General features: G+C 41.1%; 2 protein-coding genes across 5 annotated transcripts in view; one reads left to right on the top strand and one right to left on the bottom strand.

The window, feature by feature from the left end:
- Positions 1–17,321, top strand: part of AMMECR1 (AMMECR nuclear protein 1) — an 84,525-nt gene extending 67,204 nt beyond the window's left edge. For both annotated transcript variants that reach the window (XM_066334040.1, XM_066334038.1), the window contains 4 exons: positions 2,586–2,700; positions 9,377–9,467; positions 11,074–11,170; positions 12,851–17,321. In XM_066334040.1, coding sequence (XP_066190137.1) covers positions 2,586–2,700; positions 9,377–9,467; positions 11,074–11,170; positions 12,851–12,965 — 418 coding nt within the window. In that variant the 3' untranslated portion in view covers positions 12,966–17,321. The remainder of the gene's footprint in view (positions 1–2,585; positions 2,701–9,376; positions 9,468–11,073; positions 11,171–12,850) is intronic.
- A 1,855-nt stretch (positions 17,322–19,176) lies between these two features.
- Positions 19,177–26,237, bottom strand: part of TMEM164 (transmembrane protein 164) — a 29,551-nt gene continuing 22,490 nt past the window's right edge. For 2 of the 3 annotated variants that reach the window (XM_066334036.1, XM_066334037.1), the window contains 2 exons: positions 24,233–24,333; positions 19,282–23,838 (listed from right to left, as the gene is read on the bottom strand). In XM_066334036.1, the coding sequence (XP_066190133.1) occupies positions 23,632–23,838; positions 24,233–24,333 (308 nt within the window). In that variant the 3' untranslated portion in view covers positions 19,282–23,631. Of the gene's footprint in view, positions 19,192–19,281; positions 23,839–24,232; positions 24,334–26,237 lie in introns of those variants that run through there. The other variant, XR_010745198.1, reaches the window with a different exon arrangement.

Genomic DNA, 26,237 nt, shown 5'->3' with positions numbered 1-26,237 from the left:
AGGACATCCAGGACTACATAAATATTTAACTAGAAAGGCCATGCGTATGTGTGCGTGCATTTTGTATCTAAAAATAGTTTTCCTTGAACAGGATTCAATTCTGACTTTACTTGCTTCACTTTTAACATGCAGCAGGCTCCATGTGGAAAAACTAATGCCCTTTTATTGGCCAGCTAGAATTCCCCTTGCTTGGCACTACCTCTTCTCAACTCTTCAGTACTGTGTACTTCCATTTAGTCAGCAGCAATATATGTAATCTATTTCTGGGCATGAAGGAATAAAGAACAGATGGCCTAGGAAATGCTTTTACAATTGTTGGGCTTTCTCTTTAAAAGTAGTTTTGAGCTCCACCTGATTTTTCCAACTTCTTTTGCTGATCATGTCTCCTTACCAAAGTTTAACGTAAAAATTGTGGCGTTAATATTTTTTTAAACCTGGTATTTAATATGCCAGATTTCATTCCATTTTCTGACAGAAGAATTGACAGAAAAATACAGCACTGAATAAAACTCTAAAATCAAATTCTGAGGCTACAAAAGTGCAGACATACAGATTCTCCTGTTCCTGTTGAGAATGTTGATGAGGCACAGGTACATGGTGATTTTTTGAGTTCAGAGCGGTGAGAAGCTTTTGAGGAAAGCAAGAATTGCCTTGTTTTCTGTTTGCTGGGAGTTGGTCACCAGGGTCACCTGGCAAGTGCAGTGACCTGTCAGGAGAGGGCTGAATTTCCATCCACAGATGTTTGTAGAGTGTGTGAATTGTGTGGTAAGGGCTGAACTGCTGCCTGTAGAAACTGATCCCCTTTCTTCCCAGAGCAGGCATGGTGAAAGTAAAAGCTCATGCAAAGAGTTTTATCCTTGATGATTGAAGTGTTGACATTGCTGACACTTCTGAGAGTGACACCAGCCTGTCAGGCACTGGGAGCTGAGATTTGTGTAATGTGGAAGCTGCCCTTGAGGAACTACTGGACACCATCCCCTTCTTCCACTGGGGGGGGAATTTAAAGCTGAATTAGGTTATTGAGATGTTGTTGGCACTCTGTGGCTATAGGACTTGGCTCTGATGTTACTCTGAACACCAGAGAGCAGAGGATGGGAACTCTGCCTGCTTCCAGCAGTTTCCACCTGGAAAATCCCATCAGTGCTACCTACTTTTGATCCATCTTCAGTGGAAGTCATTAGTTAAATATCATAAGCCTTATGCTTTAAATCTCTTTAGTGTTCCCAGTTCCTCACAGGTCTGTGTAGAAAAGGACTTCAGAGTCTGAATTTCAATACTATGTTGTGTTTTGTAATACCTGCAACAAAAAATTCACCTTCCCCCCCGCCCCAGAAAAACACAGGTTCTAATATAACTCTTCAGTGTATGGTATTAGCTCTTGATGGGAAACTATTTCTGGTTATACTTATTATGATTTCCTTTAGTTAACCTTTATATGTTTTTTTTCTCTCACGTATCCTTACGTGGTCTGCTTTAATGCAGCTCTGTTACTCTTCATACAAACCAGTGAATTCTCGTGCAGAGCCTCAGCCATTACTCTAACACCATGGCCATGGCTGTGATTATATCAGTAAGAGGCAGCCACTGGCTCTAGGCCAAATAAAACTATTAAGAGCAATCTAACTGTTACATGAAACAATGAGATGTGTGAAGAGCTTGCTAGTGCCTTCAGTAAGTCTCTTAAATTCTCTTTACCCATCCAAAAGCTCAGTGAGCAGATCTCTGTTTTTGTTGGAGATGAGCATGTTTGTGTTCACATCAAAGCTTAAGAGAATAAAAGATTGAGATGCCAGCCTCACTTTAACCTTCCCTTTCCCAATTTAACTGGTTCTTAACCAAACTTATGCAAGTAGGTTTTTCCAAATGTCTCACTCCTGGCACTGCTTGCTGTGCACAGATAGCTCCCTTGGTGTGGATTTTACCCCCTAGGTGTGTTTGTCTGTAGAATGGTATGTCAGCCATGGTTTAGCTGTTTGCAAGCTTCCTCTTACTAATCATGACATCTGCTTTGCAGAACCTCCTCAAGTCCTGTAGGTGTACGGGCCTCTAGAGCCCTTGGATGTTTTCACTTTTTTATATTCACTTTTGCTAGTTAGCATGAATATTAGTCTTTTTTTAGAGAATATTCTGCTTGTTTGGATCCTATTTTCACTGAATAATTGATTTCTACAATTTGATTACTGTATTAAGTGTTTGATTCACTGCAGGCTGTAGAGCTTCCCCTCCACTTTGTGTTGAGAAGTTTAATCCTTTTTAAATGGGCTTTACAAGTTGCAAGTGGAAGAGCTATTTGCTTTTGTAACTTTTTCCCAAAAGCTTTCTGCTGCTGTAATAATAAGATTGTGTCACAGTAGCAAAACCAGCTGAGGAAGGAATGACCCTCAGAACACACCTGATTGGCCAGCCAAGAACCAAAACAAATGTCTAAGGAAAAAACTGACAGCGCTGATCAGAGTGTTACACTGGTGACTGGATTATCAACTGGTCATCACTTCATCAGGATTTTTCTCCTTGATACTCTTCAGATTAGATCCTTGAAATTAAAAAAAAAAAAATCCTTTGAAATTGTGTTTTGTCTCCAACAGTGCCCTTAAAGATAGTCGTTTCCCCCCAGTGACGAGGGATGAGCTGCCACGGCTTTTCTGCTCAGTGTCTCTGCTCACTAACTTCGAAGATGTCTGTGACTACATGGATTGGGAGGTAAGAATGTCAGATATCTTTTATGGAAATGAACATCTATGGCTGTAGTCACACTGTTTAAATGATCTGCATATGTTAGTGTAGCTGCCACTGGGTTGTACTCTGTGCACGTGGTTATGTCATCAGCTCAAGAGTCTGAGCTGTGCAAATGGAATAAAGTTGTGGGTTCGCCCCCAGAGGCACTCAGAGTGGTCTGCTCGGTTGTCCTGGTGTCTAAGACTCCATCAGGGAAGCTGCTGTCTGAGCAAGGGTGTCCTGAGCCTCCTTTGCAGCACCTACCTGGTTCATCAGTCCATGACTCTGGGAAGGGATGTTCCAGTGAGGAAGTTACCAGTCTGACGTCTGCTTCTGGAAACAAACACTGCACAAAATTGCAATCCCAGAACAAGCTGCTTCACTGAGCTTGTAGAGACATTCATCTTCCCCCAAACTTTATGTGCTTTCAGAGTGAGTGTCCTGCACAGACCTCACAGAGCCTTGGTACGGTGAGGCCACATAAATCACTGCTCTCCTGCTGCTTACACATGGAGCTGAATCTATTCTAATTGCCGGGTTCTAGGAAACCTGCATGCATCCTCTTGGAACAGCAGCAGAAAAGAGATTAGGAAGCAGAGGCTGACGTGTGTATGACAGTGTGTACTGATGGCAGCATTAGTCTGTAATGTTCTTTTCCCCAAATTATTTGGCATTAGATGCTTGCAAAAAACAAGATACTTGACTTGAGATGAACTCCACATCTCAGTCATCACGTTTCGTTTCTCATTCCTCTTTGAATCTATTTCTGAGTGGACATAAGAAAAATTTTGAAATCATTGTAGAATAGCAGACATTATAATGGCAGAGATACCACAAAAGCTACAGTATTTCCCTTTAATAATAACTTAGCCTGACTAAATATTTAGAACTTTTTTAGAGAAAAAGAGGCTTTCTGTTGTATTTAGACATAAAAAATGTATATTCAATAGAAACTGCACTTGTTAGAACCATAAGAACCAGAGCATTTAGCTCTTTGCATGCCATAGTCAATAAATATTATTAGGTGCTGTTTCATTGTCTCAGTAATGAAGTTCTAAGATGACCCTAGTTCATCCTTAAGGAAAAGCTGAAAGCAAAGCCTGAGTTCAAAAATCCACTTTTCCTGGGAAAGACTTTTGTATCCCTGGTTTTACCTTTGTTCTTTGGGCAACTGCTGATTCGTAACTAATACTGAAAAAAAAGGAGGCATTTACTTCCTATGCCCTTTCTATATTTTTCTGCAGAACTTGTGAGATTTTAACAACAGTGTAAGTGGGGTCAATGCAGAACTGCAGTGTTCCTGAATTCTGATTGATTTTATGGATTCTTACAGTTGTTTTTATTGGAAAGCCCTGACTTACAAGAGAAGAATGCAGGGGTCAAAAATATAAAGAGCCTTGGTGTTGCTTGGTTGTTCTCTCCTATTTCGTTTAAGGTTTTCCAATGATAATTTCAAGTTTTAAAACCTTTCATAAATTCCTACAATTCCGAGTAATGGTCACAAAGTAGGTTTCCATGCACAAGGTCCAGAGGAGGAGGGGTCATGTATAAATATGAGATTATAAAATTTGTAATTGTTAGTCCTTAAAAGAATGATTCATCACTGTGTGTGCCTGGCAGTGAGATTGCTTATGTCACCCATGTGTCCCTTAATGGAGATGCAGTTATACAATATTAATGGCAAAAGGGCATTTCAGGATGTCTAGAGTATGATGTAAAGAGAGATTTCTGCATCTTTCATCTCCTGTCGTGCTGAGATCATCCTGAAAAACATCAGCCTAGTCAGGAGTCCCTGCTTTTGTAGGTGTGCTGCTGCTGATCTTGTGGGACCCGGGTCAGCAGTTTGCTGACACAGGTGACAGTATTTCAAAATTGCCAATTCAGACAACTCAGTGCTCTGAGAGGCTTAGAGACAAGGTCACCTGAAGTCAGGAGTGAAGCTGTCTGAGGACAGCTCAGGAGTCTCTTCCCTAGCCTGAAGCAGTGGTGGATGTTTTCTCACAGTAAGGAATTACCTTCTCAAACTAAATAAATGAATATTTCAGCTGTAGAAAGCAATGTGAGATCCTTTTGCAGCAGAAGCTTCCATCAAGTAAACAGGAGATCTGTGTGAGTCCACTGCTGTTAGCTCCCACGTGACTTCTCAAATTGCTCCATTTTCACCTTTTATGAAAGTAATTAGGGGAAAGTGCTCTCTAAAGGAGCCCTTCAATGCCATGTTCACAAGGATGCTTCCTAAAGTACAACTGGGCATTCTCACATACCTGTGACTTTGTCTGAATTGCAGCGCTGCAGGGATGCAGGGCTTTGAAAGGAACACTGGGAGTGTAAGAGCTGCACCTCCAGTTCCCAGAACCCAGGAGACACCTCTGTGCTCCAGTTGCTGCTGAGGTGCAACTGCACAGCCTTTTCACCTCAGAGAGATGGACAGCATGAAAACCTCGAAGATGTGGGGTTTTTTTGGTGATGTTACTGCTCTTTCATTAGAGATCAGACAGCAAAGGACAAGTCAAGTCATAAATAAAGGCCAGTTATATTTAAACATGTGATAGCAGTCATTCCTTCTCTACATAAACTAATTCAGACCTGCTGATTCAGATCCTCTCCTCATTTTTTATTAGAAGATCCTAAAGCATTGCAATTGTATATGATTATAACTCAGAAATTTTTGGCTAGACTTGAGCAGTAGCTCTTCCTTAAAATACCTTGAGAGAGGTCTTTGCCCCGAAGTTGCTGTTCTTCAGTAAAGTAAAATCTGCAGAATTGTACGTGCTGTCTTGACACAAAAGGCCTTTAGCCTGTGTGCTCTGGTTTAAATATTAGCTGAAATAGTTGTAGGCAGTAACGTTTGCTGAGAGGCAGCTTTTCATTGTTGACAAAGTGGGTCTGTTCAGGAGTTGTGGAAGTCCTTTCCTGCCTGCAAGGGCAGCCACCAGTGGTCTCAGTTTCTGTTCTGTAGAACTGAGAAGAAAGTCTAGATCTCAATGTTTTATTGTCTTTGGACAATATTCAGTGATTCCATACATGTAAATGAATGATTATGCTCAACATGAAGCAGAGAACAAACCTCCTGAGGAATCTTTTGCCTCTGTTGTTAAATCAGAATTGTGTTTAGATGCTGCTAAGCATGGTCAGAAAAAAGCTGGAATATTTGCTGCAAATGTGGGGCTAAAAAGCTGCAGAATTCAGCTAATACCAAGTGGGATCAGCTTGAAGAAAGTAGCAATAGTCACTTAACCTGAAGGTTTCCATTTCCAAAACCATTTGTGCACAGCTATTTCCATAGTATAGTCAGGTAAATAAAGGGCACAGTTCTGTGGTATCACAAAGAAGACTGTGCAAGTTTCTAGGCCAGCTTTTTGGTTGGAAAACGTTTCTGGGTTGCTGCAGAGATTGAGCTGACAAACCCTAAGTGAGTAAAGGGCTGTCCCTAACCCAGAGCAGTGGCCCAGTGCCACTGGCAGCAGGTCTGGGGTCAGGAGAACACAGAAAATGAGTGAACATACGGAACAGTCACATCCTTATTCCTGACACCCAAGGGGGTGTTGCACTGCTCCAGCTCTGGAGCATTCCATGTGGATTCTCTGTAACAGGCTCTTTGTTACCTGCTTTAATGTATTTCTGAACTGTTTTACAGTTAATTAATCTGGAACTAATTAGTGGTGGTTGCATGCAAATGGCTTACAGATTTCAGTGCAGTAGCTATAACCCAACAGAACCATTATTGGATGATAATTTCCTCCACAGAAACGTCAATATTAACAAGGCCTGATGTTAAGGTCCTTATTCAAATTCCCCGTGGACAGTCTAATGAGAATAATGTTACTTCATCCTCTCAATATGGTTGGAGAGTCAGTCCAAGAGGAATAAATTGATGAAGTGTTTTTGGAGCAGAAAAGTCCATCAGGAGAGTTGCTTCAGCTTCAGTGTCAGAGGGGGCTTTGGAACCACTTATTTTTATATATATGGAGAGGTATTGTGGGCAGTAGTGCCATAGGCTCTTGGCAGAACAATAAATGTGGCATATAACTGTTTTCTCTCATCCCAAGGTGTATGGGAATTAAGAATTCATTACAAAATAATGTGTATAAATGAATATGAATGTGTTTAAATACACAGTAAAGGCTGAAGTTTTGTAAAGGTCATTTCAGAAGTGAAATAATGTAATTTATTGTAATCCTTAGATGCAATGAAAGGTCTGGTAATTTAATTAATATTGCCATGGAAGCTAATTTTAGGTAGCCTCTGGCCACATACACAACTGATCACAAAGTTGATATCTACAAGTACTGCTTACATAGGACACAGTATTCCATGCTCTAAAACCCCATAGAAAGATCTCTATTGGCAGAGATTGATTTTTGCACAAGTTTTTCTCCTTACCTTGCTTTCCTCTCCCAATAGCAACAATTTAAATAGATTCCTCTGCAGGTGGGAGGCTGAAGCAGCAATTGTGTGGTCCCTTTTCAGCTCCAGAGGATACCTGTAGGCAGTCATTTCCCTAATAAATGGCAATAGGCAGACAGAACTCAGCTCCATCTGCACAAGATTGGTTTGTTTTTCTAAACTTCACAGACAGATGATGATGTTCTGCAGAATGCTGCCTGTGGTGTGTCAGTACTTTTAGGCTGAGGAGCAGACTTGAGGCTGTGCAGGAAGGTCTGTACCAGTCCTGGTAGCAGGTTCCCATCTTGGACAGGGCTGTTTTGGGCAATCTCACTATGGCATCATCAGTTGAACACCAACTGTTCTCCTGAGAAGGTCAAAATAAATTCCACACTGTGCCCATGCCAGTCTGAGTGTGGATCATTTTTATTTTGCTTGTGTGTGGCTTCCATTTATTTATTGAACTCAGGCGTGGTAGCTGAACAATGAGAAGCTGTTTGTCCTGCTCAGTTACACAGTTGGAATTGATGCTCCACAGGATGCTATGAAATTCTCCTCTGCTGTACATCCCTTTTTTCCTACAGACATGGGCCTAAAAGTCCATTCAAATGGTTAATGGGAAACATCCAGAGCAGTGATGCAATTTGAATGTTGCATCAGAATTAATACATCACTAGTGCTCCTGGTTGGATGCTCATGAATATTACATGGTCACTATTATGCAAAACACCTGTGTGGCATTTAGAATCTCATATTCTGCAGGATTTAAAGGTGTGCAAACCCTGGAAATTTCATCTTAGTACTGAATTATACAGTTACAAAATCACCAGCTGCAGAAACTTACTGGTTTGAGCATAAATTCTGTAGGGTTTTTTCAGCTTCTAACATTATTTCATTTTGCTTTCAGGCCTTTAGGCCCATAATTATATCTCCTGAGTATTTGATCTCTCTAGTGATTTTTTTATATATATCCATGTAATGAAAGTTGGGGCTTAGGAGTGTTTGTTAATGAAATAAGCATGTTAAAAGTTGCAGTGAATTAAAGTTTTTAGTCACAAAGTTATGTTTTTCCTGTTTATGAATAATGTTAGATTCATATGGGAAAATGGTTGTGGCCATGGCCAGCCACAAGAGACTCTTCCTCCTATTTTCATCTGCTTTAATCATATACAATAGGAATTAAAAGTTTAAAAATTAAAGTCTTAATATATGCAGATATGTTAATTGAAGAAGGGGCAGAGCTTTGTAAATATTCCTTATTTGTTTTGTGACTGCCCTGCAGTTATGGTAAAGTAAGAAAATTGTCACTGGAGAAACTGTTGAAGCATTTTTGGATTAAATTTGTGTCCACAAGGATGTGCCACACCAAACAACGTGATGCCCTTTTAAAGCATTGACTCTTCATTCTCACATGCAGCCCTGGGACCTTTGGATTCAAATGGAAATAGCATCTTGGCTATGTGGGCATAAAAATGTCCATCTAATAATGCTTTGTGTTTGTGCACAGAATTCAAAAGCAATCTGGCAATGGAATATCTTTTATGGCCTGATCCCAGTGCAGGTACTCTCCACAGAATTATTGAAACCTGAAAACAGAGAGGCTTAAACAATGCCCTGGAAATGTCCAGCCTCTTTGTTCCTTTTTTTTCCCATGTTTTTGTCATTTTGATTTTTATCTGCATCCAGCTCCTTGGTATTAGTAATCTTGGTTTCCATGCTGTCATTTTGTCACCTTACACTTCTTAGTGGCACAGAAATAGGAGTTTGAGGCTGGCTGCTTTGTAATATTCCCATTTCCTTCTCATACCTGAGCAGAAATTTTGAAGGCTCCAGGCTCGAGTCCGTAGAGTGACAAATCTTTGATTGTTTGGTTGCTGCTTTGAACAAAATTAATGCTCTTAATTGAAGCCTCATTAGATTTGGCAGCTGTTTCGCCTGCAGATCATAGCTGGTGCCCAGGTGATTTTACCAGCAACAACAGTGGTGACAGTGTCAGAGGAGACAGAACAGCTGTAGCTCCTCAGCTGGATTTCCTCCAGCCCAGGAGCAATGAAGCCACGTGTGGGGAGCAGAGGAACATCCTGTGCTGCAGCTGAGCTTACCTGGCTGTAAGTGAGCACCTCTCCAAGAGATGACACCCACTGCAGTGCCACCTCCTGAAACTCCGTGTGAAACACTGTTCAGCCACTGACAGGTTCCCACTGGGGGTTTTACCATGAAGCTGTGGTGTCTTTCCCCTGACTGTGCACTAACCAAGCTGCCCCATCCCCTGCAGGTGGGTGTCCACGGCATCAGGATAGAATTCATCAACGAGAAAGGGTCGAAGCGCACGGCCACCTACCTGCCCGAGGTCGCCAAGGAGCAAGGTCAGTGCTGCTCTTCATTTCCTAGGAGCTGGTGAAGGATTTAAACATTACCTGTGAATCCAAAATGCAAATGTTTGACCTTGCACTGGAGGCAGATGATGAAGCAGTATTGAATTGGAAGAATATAAAATGCCAGTTACGTTACCTGTGTCAGTCTCCCAGAGGGAGTCAGTGAAGTGTTTTTGAAGCCAGTCATAAGTGCAGAGTAACTATAGGGAAATCAAATGTGAGGGTTGGTCCAGTGCTGTCAGCCAGGCTACCAGTTCTGAAAAGCCTCCAGGTTTTGTGTGGCTGCTGGGCTGGGCGCCAAGGGGGAAGCTCTGTTAAGCATTGAGATGGCTGGACAACCACCTTAACCCTGATTTATTTCTGAATTCCTGGTGATGGAGTAGTTTTTCAGTTAGGTACTTTCAATTCATGTTACAAACACAGACTTCCCAGGGTTTTTAATGGATGGAAGGAAATTATTTTCAATATGGAAGTACAAAATAATGTTGTTCAAAGTCCCTTTTAATAGAGGCACAGACTTAAGTTTGTGAATTTAGAAAAACTAGAATAGATTTTGTTGAACTGTCTTTTGCTGACTCTGAGCACTCACTGTTTTTTATTTCCAAGGTTCATAGTGTGTCTCAGTCTTTTATAGTTTGCTTTACTGCTGCCTTTTTTCCCCCTTTTTATATATATAAAAATCTTTGTCTACAAAGGGTTCAGCTGGTATCTTTACTGAGAATTCTTTTTAATTGATAATTCTGTTTCCAGATAGTTTCTTAAAAGTCTAGAGGTGTTCCAAGCTTTTTTTAAAAATTCAGGGACTGTGGGGGGAATGTGTCTGAATTTCTGAATAGTTTTAGTAGACCATGAATTGCAATCTGATTCTTTAAAGTCTCGAGAACTACTCATTTGTATTTTGTGCGTGCTCAAATCTGCTGGGCTTTGCAGGTTTTTTTAATGTAACAATGTGATTAATTATTGCATCTTTAGGAAATAACATGTCTAACAGCTGTTTAAAATATGGGAGTTTTTTAAATAAATAGGAGGTTTGGATAGCATGAAGATCTTATTGAGAACAGTAATGAATTTGTATTTTTAATCCATCACTTCTTTCATTATCCAGACACCTATAACATGCAGTTGTTCTAAAATCAGCCACGTCTCTGTAAATATGAAGAAATCAGATTTCAAGTTCCCTGCACATGTTCAATAATAATTAATTTAAATGCTATACAGAAGTTTAGTTTTACAGATTTTCATAATCATTAATAATGTCCAACGTGGCTGTGATACATGATCATACCTGAATGTTTTGGAAAAGTTTAGTTTTGTATCCCACACCCAGTCTAGGACACCTGGGTAGAGTGGCTCACCTTTAATATATTTCAGCTCTGAGATAAAAAAATACATGTCCTGGAGCTGTGAGTGTAAAGAATTCCTAAATGTGGTATTTCCTCCAGCTGCTCTGGAGCAGGGAAGCACATTTTGGTTTATCCCAAATGCCAGCAGAGCCCTCGTGCTCTCAGCAGCACCACACACTGTCTGTCCTGTTTATAGTATATCTGTTCCTATTGCTTCATTTCTCACTAATTTGTGCTACTGTAAAATTCAACAGGATGGGACCACATTCAAACCATAGATTCCTTGTTGAGGAAAGGAGGCTACAAAGCTCCCATTACTAATGAATTCAGGAAAACAATAAAGCTAACCAGGTATGCACTGGGATCCTGCACATGGCCCTGTTGTAATGCTGGGAGGTGCTCCTTCCTGGTAAGTGCTCCTGCAGGTGGGAATGCTGAACTCCTCATTCCTGAGGGCTTGCTTTGTACTGGAGCAGATTTAGGAGAAGCCTTGCACAGGGATGAGTGGCACTAAGGAGGAAGAGGTGGCTGTTCAATACCAGGGCACAATATTTGGATGTTTGCATATTTGGGTTGATAATTCTGCATGTTCACAGCAGTGCTTTAGCTCTGGGTTCTCACTGAGGGGTTTTTTGGCTGTGGTTAACAGGGATTACTTGTTCTTGTAGGATTTATTTGGGCAGATGGTGAGTGGTGGGGCTGCTGCTGTATTGTCATGGAAGCCCCTCAGCTCCCTGATCTGCTGGATCCTCAGAGAACCCTTTGGGTTATGCCCTGTGGAGTGGAGGTTTCCCTTAAGGTGTAACACATGCAAGCCATGCCCTGCTTTGACAGCCAGGGTACTGGTGAAATTATGGCTGGGTATTCCCAGGAGTGGGGACAAGAATTGAGCATTTTATTTCATACTAGTTTAGTTTGGTGTTGCTGATTTAGTAAAACGTGTTCTTAGTGTGTGGCAGCTGAAGTGTTTCAGAATTAGCAGCAGACACTCTGCCCGTAATATTGTTGTTGGGTGGTGAAGGGTAGAGGAGTCTGTAGGAATGGCTCTAAAGCTATTCATTTGTATAAGCCTGCAGTGTAAATGACTGCTGAACTCCAGTTATTCAGTCATGCGTGGAGAAATAGGATGTTTTAAAATCTCACGTTATAAGGAAGTTTTGACCATTTGTCTTCTTGAAGGAGATAAAGACTTTGGGTCTCGGTGAGTGTTTGGAATTCTGGATTCTTTTAGGAGGAGAAACTGAGGTCCCATGTTTTGTTCAGTTTGGGGAGGCTGAGAAAGACCTTCTTGGGGGGCAGTGGAACAGAGCTGCTTGTCTCCTCATTCCGGTGACCAGCAGTAGAACATGAGGAGAGGGAATGAAGCTGTCTCAGGGGGTGTTCAGACTGGACATTAGGAAAATACTCTCTACTGAGAAGGTTCCAGTCAGGCACTGGAACAGGCTGTGCAGAGTCACGGCATTGAGCCTGCTGGAGGCCAAGGGGGTCTGAGCAATGCTTTTAACCAGATGGTTTAGTTTTAGGTAGTTGCGTGAGGAGCAGGGAGCTGGACTCTGTTCCTGATGGGTCCCTTCCAAGTGGAGAACTGTGGTTCTAGTCTAAAAAGAATGTAACTGCATCTAACGTAGCTGGGATAATTTTAAAAGCAGAATTTGGCTGACAGTTGACACCGATAGTTTAAAAACAACCCAAAAATCTGTAGTGCTTGTTTATGGTTTTTTCCTGGTAGGTTTCTGTAGAGGGTTGGCTGAAGATACAAGGCATTCTCTACTTTCTCTACTTCAACCAACATAATAGTCAACCCTTTTTAACAATTCTGTTTGCTGGAAGTATTTTTTCATAAGCAGTTACGTTGTGATTTGTCACACGATTCAGGAAATGGCCTTACAGCTGTGGCAGCTGAAGTCAGCCTTACTCCCAGCATCAGAAGTGCAGAGCTGTCCCCAGTAACCAAGCCAGCAGTGCAGCATCTCTGGTGCTGCTGCAGCTGCCTGGGAGCAGCCCTGACCTGTGCTCTGTGCTCTTTGGCAGGTACCGCAGTGAGAAGATGACCATGAGCTACACGGAGTACCTTGCCCATCGTCAGCACCATCACTTCCAGAATGGTATTGGGCACCCCCTCCCACCCTACAACCATTATTCCTGACACTGAGCCGCATGACCAGTCACTGGACCTCTCTGCAGACCTCTTCCCAGGAGACCCTGCCCCTTCTTGGTCTAGCTATCTCTATTACTGTACCATTTTATGATGATAGTTTCCGTTGCCATGTTGAGGCTCCTCACTTGGTTCAGCTCATCGTGGCAACGGGAGGGAAAAAACTTGCATTACTACCAAGATCCCATACCTTTTTATTATTGACTCACTGCAGATTTTTTTGCAGCATTCTATACCCCTTGGGTTTTTTATGAGGATTGAAATTTCTACTTCATTAACGTTGAATTATATCAATCAAGGCTTTCTGTAACTGTGGATGGAAGGAAGAGTTGAGGGATTGCAGTTAGGGAAGCTTTGGCATTAATGGGTGTGGTAGGGAATGAAACATATCAGATTCAGGTATTGAAGTAGACAATGAAATGCATTTTCCTGGTATTCTTAATGACGTTGTGTGTCCAATATCTCACCCTCACAGTAAAGATTCCATGTAGCTCTGTACAGGATCTCCAGATCCAGCACAAACAGCCCCAACACCGAGGCTGACACACAGAATGCTTTTTTGGGGATGAAGAGAAGCAACTCAGCGAGAGGTGATGTTAACATGGCAGCATGTTCAGGATCCAGTGGCCTCAGTGACAGGGCACAGCCCAACCAGGAGCTCCTCGTGTCCCACCCTGTGCTGGGAGCCACGGGCAGCCCAGGCCTGTCAGGAGGAGTCACGAGAATGCATTGCTAATGAGATGATGCCTTCCTGATGACTCAAATTAGGAGTGACACTTGTGTCCTAAAAACAGATTTGGTGAGTAGAAAATGTCATATTAGGAAGAAAATGGATTTAGATTTTAGTGCCTTTGACTATAACATAATTATATACTTCTATATAAAATTCATAGAAAACATATACTCCAGACATTCTAGCAAACCCTGTCAAGGCTGCTCTGGCATCAGGGTTTTGGACACTTTTTTTTCTCTTTAAATGAGATTTTTTTAAAATTATTATTATGAGCAAACTTACTTTGGAAAAGAGAAATCCCTGTTTTGTTCTTTCATCTGCTCTTGAACTTACTGAGTTTTATCAAGTCATGAATAGTTGGATCAAGTTAACTTTTGTTTAATCAAAGAAAGAAAAAAAAAAAAAAAAAAAAAAAGACTTACGAGAGAGCCAGGACAAGTATGCCATAATGTTCCATGTTTTCATCTATTGCAGGAATAGTGCTTGAGAGCTGTAAGTACTGTGTAATAATTCTGATCCCCCTCCACACGGTAGAAGAAAGAAAGAAAACCCATTGGAACTTTTTTCTGCTGTAAAAATAGGATTTAGTCAAAGGTATGTGTGGTCTATTTGCAAGGCCAGTGGATGGCAGGAGCTCCCTCCTTCCTCCTGTGCCTGCACAACTCCCACTGCTGCCTGCTGCAGCACAGGCTGCCTGGTACAGGAAAAAAACCTTCCTAATCTGTGTGAGTAAAGCACAGGAAGCAGAAATTCCAGTTACTTTCAATAATGAATGTTTGTAATAAATACATAGATATATAAAAATCAGATAAAATTCAGTTGTTTAAAAAAAAAAAAAAGAAATTGGATTAACTGTAAAAGTGTTTCAATAAGGTTTCAAAGTCAGATCAGGATAAATTATGTACGTCCCTTATGTGAGGTTAGGTCTGCCACTTAATTTCTATGGAGGTTCTTGTAGAAGGTCTTTGGTATTCCTTCATCCACAGCATTTATGTCCAAATATTACTATTTTCAGTTGCGATGCCTTAATTTTTAAGCAGAGGGCCTGAAATTTCAGGAGCCATGAGATGCCAGCCAGAAGCTGCAAAAACGAGTAGATGTTTATACAGAGGCTATTTTGGATGATACTGTTGTCTTGTTTCTACTTGGGGAACACTTCTAGATGAATTCATCTTCAAGTGGAAATGTGAACAAGTGGCTACCTGATGAGAATTGTGGGTTTGGTTTTGGTTTTTTTTTTCTTGCCCTTATAGGGAAACCTGAGCACAAACTGAATCATTCTGCTGCGAAAACAAACAAACAAAAAAAGTCATCCAACCCCATCTTTATCTGTCATCTCGTTACAGCTCGCTCGTGCTTCTGCATGAGCTCATTGTTAGAAGTTTTTTAAAAAGATCTATTATATATAAAAATATTATATGTATTGAAAGGTGCTAATCAACCTCAAGAAGGTCACGTGACTGGTCATGCGGATCTAAAATCATATCAGATTTTTTAAGAAATCTTCGATATATGCAGATGTTATACAGAATTTCTTACCAGTGTAATAATGATATAACTGATGAATAAAACAATCCTGCAGGATTTGAAGGACAAGGTCAGCAATACTTCCCACCATGGCTTGGGGGAGAAAAGGATAGTTTTGTCTCCTTTTTGTATACAGCATAATGCACAATGCATTTTTGTCTATCTCTTAGTAGCTGTTGCTTAAAAATACAGTTCAAGGGTGTTATACAAACTGTAAAAGGTGTGCTTTTGAACCGAGCTCATGCCAGACCCTTCTGGACCAGAGTTTTGTATCACTAATTAAAAAAAAAAACTGTTACAGAGTCTGTGGTCAATCAGATTGTATGATTATTTTTTCAAGATTGGAATAATCAGTCTACCTACAGTGTTTCTAGGGCACCTACCTCCTCAGCACACTGTGCTGAACTGCTGCAGATTGTTTCTCTGTAATTGTGGGATTCTTTGTACCAAATGTGCAGCTCACTGTGACATGCACTGGCACAGAATAGGTCTGTTTGCTTAAAGCTGATCAGCAATTGCTCTCACTAATGTCATTCCCTCGTAGCCACATTGAATAGCTTTTAGCTGTATTGTTGGGGTTAGCACAGATTTGTTTTTCATTTGGGGTACTTTATAAAATTAAGGTACAACCAAGTAGCTTATTTCACTGTTAAGTTGAAATGCTGATTTTATTTTTTTTTTATGAGCACTACTCAGTTTGCCTTATTCCATTGACGAGATTGTTTGCTTTTGGTTTGTTTTTTGGGGTTTTTTTTTTTTTTTCATTCTCTTGCCTAATGTTCCTAAAAACTCTGTTCTGTAAACTGAGTTAGACAACCAAACCATAGACTTGACACGAAGCTGTTACCTGGTGATGCTTCAAGTGTCCTTCCAGCCGCCATCCCAGCGGGTGCTGCTCCGGCGTGGGTGGACCTGACCTCAGCCCCCTCTGGAAGCAAGGTGGGCACAGCCCTGGCACACCTGGAGTTTGTATCTGGACTCTTCTCGTCTTCACCTGTGCGGGTTTTTACAGCCTCTTTGTCTGGAGTAGGTTACATCTCTTATTGTGTGTTAGATCGAACCAAAGAAGCCTCCAGCCATGCCCAAATGCTGCTCCTAAAGCCTGCCTTCCAGTCCTTACTAAATCCCTGCAGGATTAAATGTGTTAACTTTTTTATTTTTGTACAGTTTCTAACTGATTTTTTGCTAGTGATGTTAATTGAATTAAGTTTATTTGGGGAGTCTGAGGATCTCCTCAATTTAAATAAACTGGTGACTTTCATTTTATGTTAAAAAAAAAAAAAAAGAAAAAAAGTTTAAAAAAGAAAAAAAAAGGAAAAAAAAAAGAGAAACCCAAAGTGTGCCTCTCAGATTTAAGGGTTTCTGGTTACATTTATTCTTAAGACCAGCAATGATTCTTTATATACAAAGATATGTTTTCCTCATTTTTTATTACTGTTAAAGAAAAAAAAAATAAAAAAGAAAAACCTCTTTCTTTGCTCTGGACTCAGTAATTGCGCTGGTACATAAACGCACTGAGAAAACAAACTTTTGTTTGAAAACTTTTGTAACAACTTATGACTGTTTTTGTATATCAAAGTTGATTCTTTTCAAGATATTTGGATCTAGTTTCTAAGTTATTTTAGTGTTTTATATGTTACAAAAAAAAAAAAAAAAAAAAAAAGAGAAGACAAACCAACGAACTTAATTAAAATTGTTCACCAGCATCTTGAGTTATCTCCAATGCCATGGTGACACCCAGTGGGCTTAGAGCTACCTGGAGTAGCTTGGGAAGCCTCAGTCCTTTCCTTCCTTCCTTAGCACTCAATTGAGGACAGTAATATCACAGATTACCTGAACCCCCTTCCTTTATAACTAGATCCTTCTTCCTTCCACATTGAATTGCTCTTAGTGTGAAGAAACTGTTGAAATGGGCATTTTAAGTACGGCTTAAAAAAGAGAAAAATGAGGAAAAAAAAAAAAGAAAAAAAATGCTAGAAGGTTATCTGTGGGTCTGTGAGATATGGCTGTGGAAAGATATTGTAGTAGTTTTAACACTATTGTTATTACCTTTTAAATCATTTACCCAATAAAATAAGGAAAAAGAATCACCATTTCTTTTTGTTTCTCTGCTTAATTGTGTGACTTGGTCATTGTTTTTATTGAAGCATTTCCACGTGGTGTTAATGCCACAGGCTGATGGAGTGTTAGAAATATTTCCTGTCTTTCCCTTTTGCCTGCTGTGGGAACAAACTGGGGACAGGTACATGCAGCTGAACACTCCCAGTGAAATCCCCATTTTTATCAGCTACTTCACTTACTTATCTCAGTGTATTTATCTGTATTTCTATCAATTGACAGTTCAGTTTTAGACATAAGAAGTATAACTTCACACAGGGAATTCTGTCCAGGCCTGAGCTCCCTCCTGTGAGAGGCAGAAGTGGTTTTCAATCTTTTGAAGCAAAACTTCTTTGCAGGAAGGTACAGCACTGGTACCCTGAGAGCCAGATTGTCCAACAGGACATTGTGCCAACGTGCATTGAAAAATCTCTGTCAGAGCAACAGCACAATGGCAAAGGATCTCTGTCAAAGCTGATGCCAAAATCGAGTCAGAGAACTCTGGTCCCTCAGCCAAATTCCTGAGAGAATTCCTGAGAGTCACTTTCTGCTGAGTCTGAGTGAAAGGGAGCATATTTCCTCTGTAGGGTAATTCCTGAGACAAAGCATTCCAAATTCCATCTCCCTGGAACTCAGCTCTGAGTTTAGAAGGGCTTTGCTTGCCTCAGAGTGTTTAATAGCTCTGCTGGCTGCACATGCAAAGTCTTTGAAAGCAGAGCAGTAGAATCCATGGAGCCTTTGGATGCTGAAGTCTGATGCAGCCATTACTAAACTTGCTCTGAAGCTTTGATTTAGGAGATTAACAAACCTCTGAAGGGAAACGTGCCTGGGTAAATGCTAAACCAGTGCTGGAAGCTGGCTCAGAGATTTGGTATCATTAGTCTGAACTGTGTAAAACCTACGCTAAACCTAATCCAAGCCCCTGAGGCATTGAAAGGCAGAGCTAGTTACCTCTTCTACAGCGAGTTTCCACTCTTCTCCCTGCTTTAGCCAGCTCTCGAGTTCCCATGCTGTAAAAATCAAGCCAGGTCTTTTAGATGTAGAAACCTTATTCTTACATATTTGTTGGTATTAAACAATAAAAGCTGATTTCCAATTAGTTCTAGAGAGCTGCTGACAATAATCAGCAGTACCTGCAGTGGGAAATGGCTTGGTTCAGCTCAGGCTGCCATACAGCACTTCACACTGACTTTCTGCTTAAGCTGTTTCATCAGTCTTTGTACTCTTGCAGAGAAATTAGGCTGGAGAATTGATTCTTTTCCCCAGCCACATGAAAAATTGAATCCTGTGCAATGGATGTGTAATCATACAGGGTGGGCACATCCAGTGTGTTCTTTTTCCAAGAACAGCATTTGCCAAGAACTGCACTCAAGGCAATAACCTGCTTCTCTGGCTTGAGATGTACTGGGTCACAGGATACATTTAACTAGGCTGCAATCATGTTTATTACAGCCAGCAGCACTTGCAAAGTGCATTAAAACTCCTTTGCCATCCTGCTGTGTGGGACTGAGTGCTACAGCAGCTTTCTGAACAAAGGTGTGAGCTGGAAACTTCTGTGCCTGTTCTGCCATCTTCTGCTGAAGTGCTGCCAAATGGGAACTGCAGGACATTGCCCAGGCTGGGGGGAAGCTTCATCCTTGTCCTGCACCAGTTCCCTGAGCTCTGCACCTGAAAGACAAGGACAGTGATTCCAGGATTTATAACCCTGCAGGGAGCTGTGCCAGCGAACTGCTGGTGCCTGACAGGGAACAGACACAAGAATTCCAGAAATCTCACTGTGCTCCCAGAACTGCTGTGTGCAAGGTAGACAACATCAGGCTGGACAGAAGCCTCCATCTTCTTAACCTGATTTATAAAGAGCTCATATTATGTGCCTCTGATTCTTACCTAGTTATAAAAAGTCCTAAGCAAGACAGACTCAGCCCTGGCACAGTTAGAATGATGACAAAATTATCCAGTAAAATGCATTTATTTGTTTTAATTCCAAGGTTTAACAATTATTTGCTCAAGGATCTGGATTTTAGGGCACAACAACAAAAAAAAAGCCCACCAGAGCAAAAATACGAAAACAAGTACACAAATTACCCCTTATTTTGTAAATGTTACCTCATAACCAAAGTTTAGCACATTAAAAAGTTTACAAAATTGATAACACTCTTACAAATTATTCAGAACTAACAGCATTATGTGGCAGTGGAGCCCATCCACATCCATCCTTGCCCTCCCCAACCCATTTCTGTGCCTGGATAATGCCATGCTGGGACTGGAGCGTGGGGTAAGCAGCCCTGCAGGTTTCTGCAGCCTCCCAGGTTCCTGCAGCTGTGCATTTCCTGCATTCCTGCAGGTTCCTGCAGCCCCCCTGGAGCTCCAGCCCAGCCCCTGGCACAGTGGTTGGGGACAGCAGGGTGTGCTCACTGCTCTGCCTTTGCTGTGTCCTCTGCAGCATTGGGAAAATGACTCAGGAAATGCAGAAAGAGTTTTTCAAAAGTACAAAATTGACCCTGAAGAAAAATAAAATTATTTATAAAACAGCTTGGCTTTGACTAAATTACACCAACAGCTGCAAGAGAGATTTACAGCAATATCACTTGAAGTACGAGATCACAAAAAATCAACGGATTTGAGTCCTGTCACTGGAGAACTGAGAATACCAAAGCTGACCTGTGTGCCTGCAGAAACCTCCCACCAGGGCTGACACACCCTCCTCCTGCGTTTGGCCTTTTTCAGAGCTTTGTTAACTATAAGGACAAATTTAATTCCTAAGGATCCACCTTGAGTGAAACAATTGCCACACTGAAGGCAACACCACAACTGTTTTCCATTAGCCATGGATGCACAGAAAACAAATGCTTCTGGTTTAGATGCAAGACTAAATCCTAATCCTAAAGATTAGGACATGAAAGTACAGTCAGTTAACAGTTGCAAATAGCTGTTTCTGAAAAATACCATTGAACTGTATAAAATTATCAAATATACAGAAATATCAAAATTGTGTGGCCAGAAACAGATACTTACTCTCTGTTCAGAGGTACTCTCTGACCTTAGGGTTTGACTGGGCTGCAAATGGAGTGACTTTTCCTGTTTCCCAAGGCAGCAGCTGCTCAAGCACATGTAGCTTTGCTTATGGGCAGCATCTCTGGACTAAGAAGCTGAACCAAAACCAGCTCCAGGTGTGTGTTCATACTCTGGGTTTTCATTGATTATAAACACACGGGCAAGAGCTGTTCCTTTGCACCTTTCCAAAGAAACAAGATGCAAATTCTCTTTTGGTGCTTAAAAGAGGAAGTTAAACCAAACAGATGCAGCTGAGACACTGTGCAGTGTCTGAACCCCTGGAAAAACAGCACTGCAGGGCTCCTGAGCAGCTGAAGCCATGGCACGAGGTGGTGGGGACAGAAATGTTACTGGTTTACCTCGTTTTGGAGGGCTGCTTACTCCAAGGCTGCATCAACAAACCCACCAGTAAACAGGTTTATCACAGCTCATAATGCTTCACTCATGGCTACACCTGGAGGGAACGCAGCCAGTGGCAGCTGCAGTAAGGAGTTTAACTCCTTGTTTCTTTTGAAATGCCCCCAATACTCACACTTGGAGGGCTCTGCTCAGAGCCCTAACCCATCCCAGCATCTCTGAAGGGCAGGCAGTGGCACTGCACAAAGAATTTTTTGGGGTATTGTGGCCAGCAAATGAAGCCACTCTGGGCTGAGGTTTTAGACTCTGCTTCAGCTGCTGGGAACTGGGGCTGGCTGTTCCATAGCTGCTGGAATCCCCAGTGCCAGGACACTTTTGGGCCCATTTGAGCAGGAGGCCCAGGACAACCCTTTTTAATTGTGCATTTTAATTGTGCATTGCACTGCAGCACTGTAAAATCTTATCACCAAGTATTGAGCAACTGCTTCAAGTTATTTTGACAGGGATTGGGTGTGTAACACCCCAGGAGAGGATGCAGTCACCTCCCATGAACAGCAGTGGAGTGTTGTGCTTTCATTTCCAGCATAAATAAGCATAAAGCAACCAAAGAATGGTGTAATGTATGGTGTAACTGCCTATAAAATAAACCATTGAGGGAAAACAAAAATCAGCCTCTGCCAGGGAAAACAACAACTAACTCCTATAGAGATGGAGTTCTCTGCTTTCCCATTTCCTGCACATACACCAGGCTCTGGATAATCCATATTCCCAATGACAGGTGAGGAATGAAGGATTTGAGGTTGCACAATTGCTTTAAAAGTTTTTTTTCTTTTCTGTTCCCATTCTGACCTGTCTTTCCCCTTCTGTGGAGCCTTTCTCAGCTATGCTGATGCAGTTTTGAGTCCTGGGTCACCGAAAATCAACATGAAGTTCCAGAAGCCTTCAAGGAAGGACATGGGGAAGGAGGCCATCAATGGTGACAAAGAGCAGCTGCTTTATACTTGTTCAGAATGCCCTGAAGCACATGATTACAGAGAGGAAATGCTGTAGTTTAAAAAAGGAAAAGAAAAGGCTCCTCCTTAGGAGGTGTATCCAGTAACTACGAGATTCTGACAGGAAAAAAAAAGGGAAGATGCTTTAAAAAAAGAAAGGGTAAAAAATTTTTTTAAAAACCAAAAACCATAAGTTAAGAAAATTATAATGCTAAGTAGTATTTGCAAAATTTGTCTGAAGTCCTTCTACTGTAATACAAACTAACACCAGCTGTGTATGCCTGAGGGATAGTTTAGGTACCTGCTGCATGTTCTCAAGTTGTGAGCATATAGTATATTTGTGTATATATATATATACACACACATACAGCAAGGCATGGAAGAAAGCAAAAAGCCAGTTTGTAAATCAGAATATGGGACAGTGTGTTTCTGATTGAAGTGTACAACATTTGAGTAAAGAATAGTTGAAGTTGCCACTTAATCCCTCACCAAGGAAAAAATTTTAAGGAAAATAAAAAATTCAACTTACTTTTGCTTCCTGAGGTATAAACATCTGTACCTTCAGCACAAACCTTCAGGTGATGCGGCTGGAGGAGGTATGATGGTTTTGGTTTATCTTACAAATCACAGCTTTGACAACACAATGAATCTAGAAATTCCCACAAATCTTCTGTACAAGAAAAACCTGCAGCCCTGAAACACAACAGTCTGAAGAATGGGCTCACAGTTCTGGAAGAACACAGGATTTCCCTTTTTTCTGCCCAGTGGTTTCTCCTCCTGCAGAGTTTGAGCAGGTGCACACAATTGATCATTGTGCCCACCCACATCCTGTTCTCCCAAAGAAATCTTGATGGGTCATGCTAAAAACTGGAATATGTTCTTTGCACTAGAGGCCTGCACTGATTTGACATTCCTTTCTATACCTGTATTTTAAAATCAGTCCACATGATCTAGCAGAGCTGTAGGGAGAGAACAGTTTCATTTGGTTTCTCACCAACCAGACTGGTCAGTGAGGATCAGCACAGACAGAGCAGGAATGTTTCAAAAGCTACTAAATATAAAAAAACCCTCTGATGTTTACATTGGACTTTGCATCTCCACTCCTTCTCCAGTCTAAGGTAAGTGAAAAAAACCCATTTTGTTCAGAGTCAGAACAGTGAATACAATATCTTATCATGGCTTATATGTAACATGGTCTTTTGAAATTAATCCAACATTCTTTTTTTTCCCCTCATCAAAACAAAAGCATCTCCAAAGCATCATGATGAGACTTCACCACACAGATAATTATCTACTGCAGCTTAGAAATTGAGTAGTTGATTAATTATTATTTTAAAATTAGTTATTGTTCCCCAATATTTTCAACCAGCCTAAAGAAAATACATTAGAACCTCACTGTTCTGCACTTCTGACTGGAAGATGAAGTGTGCACCATTTCCTGTGACCATTTTGGAACATTCAAGCTTTAGGAGTTGAGCCAGGATGATGCAGTTCAGCCTGCTGGTTCACATCAGTGGGGTGCTACAATTCAGATTATTTCCTGTCCTAGAAGTGGATTATTCTTTAATGGAAAATGAGTCCAAACGAGGTAGCACTGCCACTCTCTCTGCTGGAATGTGGACAGGTCCTGGCCTAATTTTAAATGGTGGCTTAGCAAGATTCTACTGTAATCTATACAAAATGTATAAAACACCAACCTTCCCCAGAATAAGGCCACTAATTTTGTCATTGGCAATAGGCAGTGAGAAACAGCAGGTTAAAAAAAACTTCATTACAGAGGTGGTTTTGAGGCAAAAAACTCTGGGGAGAAGTTATAAAGCCACTGTCCTCTCATCCCCCCTCTTTGTTTTCCAGTATATCTCTGCTTCCTGTATGAACTGCTCTGTGGGGAGAAATTTCAGTCTATTTTCTTAGCTGGGAGTCTAAGCAAGTCCATGCTCCATTTGAAGGTGGGGACAGCACTGTGGAACAGCAGGATGATGAGTTTCCCATGAGTCATGGTCATGAGAGTCTGATGTCCAGATGCCCAGATCCGGTACCAGGGCCCATAGAAAGGATCTGAGATGGCTGGGCACAACATGTTGTTCAAATTCACTTCTGTAACCTGAGGAAGCAACAATAAATTTATCAATTTATGTTGTAAATTTGCAATTAACAATATTTTTATCTTGCACTGATATTTAGAGAATTACCATAATAATCAAAAATGTTCTGGCTCGACACAAGTAGTGCAATTTCCAGAAAATAAGCAGATCCAAATTCCATTGTGTCTTTAATAAATGGATTTATGCAGGTACATAACCAATCTATGAAATATTTTACCACTACTTGCAACATATAAGACACAAATGCAATTTGCATACAAGCAGCCTTCAAAATTTGCATGCAAGTCATCCATGTAGACCTGGCCACTCAAACCACTCAGTTTTTACTCTGAATGTGTTTTTCACTCTGAATGTACTTGCAGGCTATCCATTTATTACCCTGGCTTTACTTACCAATCCCAGGATCTGCAAGATGCTAAAATGATACACAAACATGAACCCTGTGGATAAAAGAGCCCACCAGAAATTGCAGAGTGGTTCAGGGGTGTAGATACCTTGAAAAGAAAGGAATAAATTAATGTTCAGTGCTGTGCCCATCACACTCTCAGTGAATAATCCTCTCTCTCCTGCTATCTGCATGTCAGGGCATCTGGCTTGAGCTGATAACCTCCTCAAGGCCATTATAATAATTAATATTTGAGAGCTTTATTCTTACCTGAAGCATCCTGATCAGCTCCTTCCCTCCTTCTTGTCCAGCAGCGAAATGTACAATATATTACCTCACTAAATTTGTCTATTTTTCACCAACATCAGTGATTTTTTACTTCATTCTTCTTTCTACCACAGAAGTAATAAAATGCAATGATGGTGTACAATGAATCTTCAAAAAAAAATCAGGTTATTTATACTTAATCAGCTGCTTCTGGCAGGGATTATGATATTTCAGCATGCACAGAACTGACTTGGGCAGCAGCAGGTCCTGTGTTAGAGCACAGCTTGCATCTCCTAATTTTATGGTTGTTTAATAACTATTAAAAAGGAACTTGCACCAATAATGCCAAGGAACAGAAAAGCTGTATCAGGTGCTCAATCCATTAATGACAGGCTGTGCTTTTAAATGGAAACTGCTGTGGAGATATTTTCAGATATACACTACAAACAGGTTTATAATCAGTACATATCACAGATACTGTAAAATACTTTTTCCCTTCATATGAATAACAGACATATTATTGCAACCTTTCTCTACCCTCTCAAAACCAAGTTTTACTGACAAAACACAACGTTCCCTGATCTAGGATGTACCCAGGGAATCAGATTTAATAAAAGCACTCAGAGATACAAGACTACTTTGGGAATTAAATATTCAAATTTCATGTGGTAAGAACAAAACCAGTTTACAGAGTTCTCTAGACTCTTACTAGCACACATGAAAATTGCACAGTAAGATATGAGGAGAAATATTACTTTCCTTATGACTTTAATAACTTAGCCTCGGGGCACGAAATGAGGCTGCACAATGTCATGCTGCTTGGCTGCTGCAGGAGTTTCAGAGGATTATAAAAACACACTGGCAATTTTTATCTGCCTTTATCTGCTCTCTGATCCATTAGATATTATTAAACACTGGAACATGTATCCAGTACTCAAAGGACAGCTTAGAGCACAGAGTGCAATATTGATACTGGCCTTGGCTAGCCAGCACACTCTGTAATTACCAGGAAGTCATTAAAGACTTCAGCAGACACTGTACAATGCTTCAGGGAACTGAAACAACTCCACATGCAGAGCAGCCACCACAGCACCCACCAGAGCACAGCTGCTCTGAAAATGCCTGTGGATGGCAAAACAAATAACTGCTGTGACCACAGCACTGTTTAATGCTGCATCCCAGCTCAGGTTTAGGGTCTCTAGAGCAGTTCTCTTCCTCAAGCCCTGTGGCCCTATTAAAATTACTTTCTGTATAGTTTCCTTCCATAATTTGTATCCATTATGCAAGTTCAAATTGATTTTGCAGTAGCTACCTGAAATACGTTCAGTTAAACAGCATTTTGAGCAGGGCTGGGGGAGCCCATGATAAATCTGGGCACAGAAGCTGCCTGGAAAGCACAGGGCAGCTTTTAAGGTTCCTTATCCAGTGGGAAGGTGAAGGTCAGAGGTGTTTGAACAGTGAGTAAAACTAAAGATAAAAGAACTCTACAGGAATCACTTTGAGTCCTGCAGGCAAAAGGAAAAAAATTCCCAGCAGTAATTCTTAGGATGCACTTGGCAAGTGTGAGCTGAGAGCTGGCACCCTATTTAGAAAATGTCACAAAATCTTGACTTAGATAGGAATGATATTCATTAAACTCCATGGCCTGAAAACATCAGACAGGTGACACCACCCTGAATATGGTTTTTTTATTGCAGAGAGAAGAGGAGGAGGAGGAATGAACCTTGGTGGCAGAGTGCAGGAGAT

This window comes from Sylvia atricapilla, chromosome 21, assembly GCF_009819655.1.
Source record: "Sylvia atricapilla isolate bSylAtr1 chromosome 21, bSylAtr1.pri, whole genome shotgun sequence".
NCBI lineage: Eukaryota > Metazoa > Chordata > Aves > Passeriformes > Sylviidae > Sylvia > Sylvia atricapilla.
This window is presented reverse-complemented; position numbering and strand designations above follow the sequence as displayed.